Genomic DNA, 5413 nt, shown 5'->3' on the forward strand with positions numbered 1-5413 from the left:
CGGGTTTCGATACCCGTGGTGGGCAGAGCACAGATAGCCCTTGTGTAGCTTTGTGCTTAATCACAAACAAACAAACAAATACATTTTGTTATATTAAAAATTTAATTGTTACAGCAAGTGCGTAATGAATGCCCAGTAACTAATACGAATCGAGTAATTTATAAGTAATTGCAAGTAGTGTTTTCTGTTTTGTTTGTTTTTGGAAATTCGCGCAAAGTTTCACAAAACCGGCATCATTCGCTACATTTTTGCATGATGTACGAATCTGAATTTTGGGTTTAAACTTACCTGAAGTTGAACTTTTGAGCGAAAGCTTGTATCATTTTTAAATCAATACCTTCCTTTACATGCAAATTGCCATTTGAATCATATTCATGGGCGAAAAACGGGAAAGTCTGAAAATACAGGTAAGTAAGGTATTATTATTAGTAGTTTCATTTCAATTTGCCATTTCTTAAACTTTAGCTTTAAGCATTAGGAGTCTAAACTTTTGGTTTATTTGACTCTCACTAACGATCATCATTGATTATGTGGCGTAACAAAACAATGGACAATTTTAAAATATTAATTTATTCTGGAATTCAGATTTGTAGATGTTATTTTCTGCTTGTACAGTTTCTTTTCAAAAGGGCGAAACTTCTGAAAATATCTGTTCTATTCGTTTCATGTAATTCACCTGAGGATTCCAAGTTAACCTGGTGAAACGTCCAGAAATAATAATAGTAGTAATAATGATAATAAAGTTAGATTTGTAAATTATTAAAGTAGTGTTGAAAATTATATGAAATTTTGTTAAGCTCTTTCTTTGAACTAAGCTCAGAAATATAACACAAATGTGAAGGGAAACGTTGTGTCTCACAGGTCAGATAGTTATTAATACTTCTCACAACTTTACCATGTATGAACGACACATTCAAATTCGACAATAATTAATTTTCTCACGAACGGTAGGTTTTATATGAATATGGGTGTTTGGAGAATATAGGTGTCGGAACTAGACCCCATCTCCACTAGGCCCAACACCCACTACGACACCCCATACATTTCAATAGACTTATAATTTGCTCAACTTGAATTGACATTTTGGTCCAAAATCATGGCTCAGTATAAACAGATAAGATTTTAAAATGAAGTTGATAACTATAGATAAAGGTTGAAACATATTAAAGAGAAGTGAAAGGTCATAAGTTGATCGTTAAACTGCTTATTTTCACATTGATTTCACTTGTAGTTTTTTAAACCAATTTCAGCAAATATTGAACCACAAATTGCCACTATTATTGTAAATACATTCCAGACGAGAATCATGCCTCCTTTAAGCTACTTCTGACGACCTTGATTAACATTCAACTTTGACCCCAGAAATTTTGTTTCCAACACCTATGGTTTAGAGTACAAGACAGTACTTGAAGCCAACAGTTAGTGCTTACAGTACAAGACAATAATTGAAGCCAACAGCTAGTGCTTACAGTAAAAGACAGTACTTGAAGCCAACAGCTAATGTTTACAGCACAAGACAGTACTTGAAGCCAGCAGCTAGTGTCTACAATACAAGACAGTACTTGAAGCCAGCAGTACTTGAAGCCAGCAGCTAGTGTCTACAATACAAGACAGTACTTGAAGCCAACAGCTAGTGCTTACAGTAAAAGACAGTACTTGAAGCCAACAGTTAGTGCTTACAGTACAAGACAGTACTTGAAGCCAACAACTAGTGCTTACAGTAAAAGACAGTACTTGAAGCCAACAGTTAGTGTTTACAGTACAAGACAGTAATTGAAGCCAACAGCTAATGCTTACAGTAAAAGACAGTACTTGAAGCCAACAGCTAATGTTTACAGCACAAGACAGTACTTGAAGCCAGCAGCTAGTGTCTACAATACAAGACAGTACTTGAAGCCAGCAGCTAATGTTTACAGCACAAGACAGTACTTGAAGCTAGCAGCTAGTGTCTACAATACAAGACAGTACTCGAAGACAACAGCTAGTGTTTACGTGTTTCGTACGTAATATATATATACTCTATTATTTCGTACTGTTACTTTCATTAACAGTGTTGGTTAGAAGCTTTAATATATTTAATCTTAATTATTATACTTTTATTAGATAGATTGTTTTGCATTATTACCTAAATAAATGTGTTTATAACTAACCTAGATCTTATAAGCGAGCTTATAAGCAGCGATGATACCAAATTGACGAAAAAATGAATTCTAATGTTTATAAATAAGAACGTAAAAGAAAAGTATATTTAATTAGCTATACTTATTACCAGTTTTGCTTTAAATGCGTAGCTTTCTCTGATTGTTATTAAGTAATATCTTCTTAGATCCTAGTCAACGGTTAATATATCAGTTTTTTATATTAAAATCAAATGTATGTATAAAAGACAAATACTTCCATAATAATGTGGTACTAAAAATTACAATGTGTATAATATACTATTTGAAACTCACATGAACTGATGCTACAGTTATTTCTCGTCCACTGAAATGAGGGCGTTTTGTGAAACGGAAGAAGTCGTTAGATTTCCCGGGTAGAAGTTTCCGACGTTTGGAAATCCACTTTCCTATTTGTATCCGTTGGCTACAATTATTATTCTCAATATCGGGACCATCGATGATAAAGTTGGTTTCAGTTTTTTTACAACGTCTCTAGCATAATTGCAAGTAGAGATTGAACTTAGATATTAAATTCATAAGTATTTGCTTATGAATTGGATTGAATGAAACCAAAAATGGACATGGGATTTGGACAATATTTAAAAAAAGATCGATATGATAAAGTATCTTCGTCGCTCAGACACAAAACCTATTTTGTTGAGTTAATTCATCCAGTTTGTAAAATTAGAGGTTTACTGAGAAGCGTACAATACTGCTGTTTCCACAGCTGTTATAACCAGTTTTTAAATTTATAGAAAAATATATCAAACAAAACTTTATACAACCTTTAAAACGAACATTAGTATTATTATTACAACCTTTAAAACGAACATTAGTATTATTATTACAACCTTTAAAACAAACATTAGTATTATTATTACAACCTTTAAAACGAACATTAGTATTATTATTACAACCTTTAAAACGAACATTAGTATTATTATTACAACCTTTAAAACGAACATTAGTATTATTATTACAACCTTTAAAACGAACATTAGTATTATTATGATATTTCTAAAAAGGTTAGCGATTCTTGTCAAACAACAAGTATTTTAGCAACGACAGGTCAAACAGCTAGAGTGCATACACTGGTTAAGTTTCATGTAAAAAAAAACAACACAAACATACACAAAACTCAGTTTGAATGAACCAAATGAACTTTTAACAAATACATAAATACCAGACGGCTAGTAGCCACTGTGAATATATCATAACACCAGATCATTTTAACATTTTATGTTTGAAACAAAGGTAGTATTCACTAGTAATAAATCAACTTACTATTTTTTACAATACAAACCTTTGTTAAAGGGTAATGGGTACTGACCAGAACAGTTTTTAGCAACATTACGTAAAGGTAGACCAACAGTGACCACTTTGAATAAACAAACAAGTAAACTCAAAAAGGATTTTAGCCAACGATAATTAAATTATCCACATCGTTTTTAAAACAATATTTAAACTGCAGAAAAGTAGCGATAACTAAGAATAGATCAGATCATATTTAGTAAAAATTTCTAAACTGGCGGAAAGTAGTAATTAGTTTGTTTCTATTTGTTTCGTCTTTAAGCGCAAACCACACAATGGGATTATCTGTGCTATGTCCACTTCGGTAGGCCCGGATTAAGCAGTGTGCACGCGGTGAACTTGCACACGGTCCCCAACTCAGAGGGAGCCCTCGACTACCGGGGCATAAAATACATCAATGAGATTTCATAAATAGGTGTATATGACAAAGAAAACCAACATAAAATAACAATACACACCAACGTCATTCACTCCTCCATGTTTTACAATGACTACAACGCTTTCTCAGCTTATCTATTTTTCATTAAATTATTACAGTACGAACACAAAATATTTGCCCTGTCAGTGGTATGTGTGTGTTATTCTGTGACAAAGATCTGTTTTTGTATTAATAATACTAACATTATAGGGAACTGTTCTAATATTTATAGTCTGTATATATCATATGCTCTGGCTAGTTGAAGGAACAAGAGACAAATTGTTCATAGTACACAAGACCCCAAAATTCATTAATCCGGTACTGTATCTCGGGTAGCGCACCCCGATTTTTAACGTTACATAAACCCTCAAGGTTATTGCTCAGCCACTGAGGGACTTTATGATAAGTGAATATCACCCCGATTTTTAACGTTACATAAACACTCAAGGTCATTGCTCAGCCACTGAGGGACTTTATGATAAGTGAATATCACCCCGATTTTTAACGTTACATAAACCCTCAAGGTTATTGCTCAGCCACTGAGGGACTTTATGATTAGTGAATATACAAGTATGTAGATTTTTATTTTTTTTCACCCGAAGGGCACCTTATGCACACATTGGCTAAATGGCCATGTCAGATATTCCTATGGTTCAGGTTTAGCAATTCCAAATTTTGAGCTATTGGATACAGGGAAGGCAGTCAAAACGTAGTTCTTGCCGCCATAAGGACTTTGATCGACTCTTTGTTAAATTTACATATCGGTTCAGATGACTTTTAAGCAGCTGTAATATGTTTTAACTTTCCTTTTACTTGATGTTTATGTTATTAACAATGTTTCTTCGAACGTGAGTTAGTTTTAGCTGCAGTGAAATAAGAAGTATAGAAATACAAACTTTTATAGTGTTATAATATTTAAATTAAAAGTGTTCAGTTTTCTAAAGTAATTGCTAATTAGAAAATATGACCAATATATAATATATTTGGGTAAAAATATAATGCCAAAAGAACCAATCCTTTGAAAAATTGAATATATATTTACGGATACATAATAATTTTTTTTATAAGCACACTACTATTTAATTAATCGAGATTGTAGACTCACTAGACAATTTTTGAGCTTATCTTTATCATTTTATTGTTTCCAGAAAATAACACCGTGTTTTTTCTAGTTTTACACGATTTTAATCTTTCTCCAGTTCACTGAGTTCATCATATTTAGAACTTTAATTGTGTAATTAACGATTCTATTAATATTTTTTTCCGATTTATTACACCATACAGCAAGCAGTTTTTCTTTATAAATTATTAGTTACTGCTCGCTAAGTAACTTGATTTGTTTAGAAAGTGATTTTTTATGAAAGCTCAATAGTTAGTCGTGGCCCGGCATAGCCAGGTGGTTAAGACACTCGACTCCCAATCTGAGGGTCGCGGGTTCGAATCCCTCTCCCACCAAACATGCTCGCCCTTTCAACCGTGGGGGCGTTATAATGTGACGGTCAATCCTACTATTCGTTGGTAAAAA

General features: G+C 32.9%; 1 protein-coding gene across 1 annotated transcript in view; it reads right to left on the reverse strand.

Moving 5' to 3' along the window:
* Positions 1-5413, reverse strand: part of LOC111086069 — a 23458-nt gene that overhangs the window by 1934 nt on the left and 16111 nt on the right. The window contains exons 6-7 of the mRNA XM_022387486.1: positions 2454-2651; positions 289-395 (exon numbers count right to left, since the gene is read on the reverse strand). Coding sequence (XP_022243194.1) covers positions 289-395; positions 2454-2651 — 305 coding nt within the window. The remainder of the gene's footprint in view (positions 1-288; positions 396-2453; positions 2652-5413) is intronic.

Source organism: Limulus polyphemus, unplaced genomic scaffold, assembly GCF_000517525.1.
Source record: "Limulus polyphemus unplaced genomic scaffold, Limulus_polyphemus-2.1.2 Scaffold33, whole genome shotgun sequence".
Taxonomy (NCBI): Eukaryota; Metazoa; Arthropoda; class Merostomata; order Xiphosura; family Limulidae; genus Limulus; species Limulus polyphemus.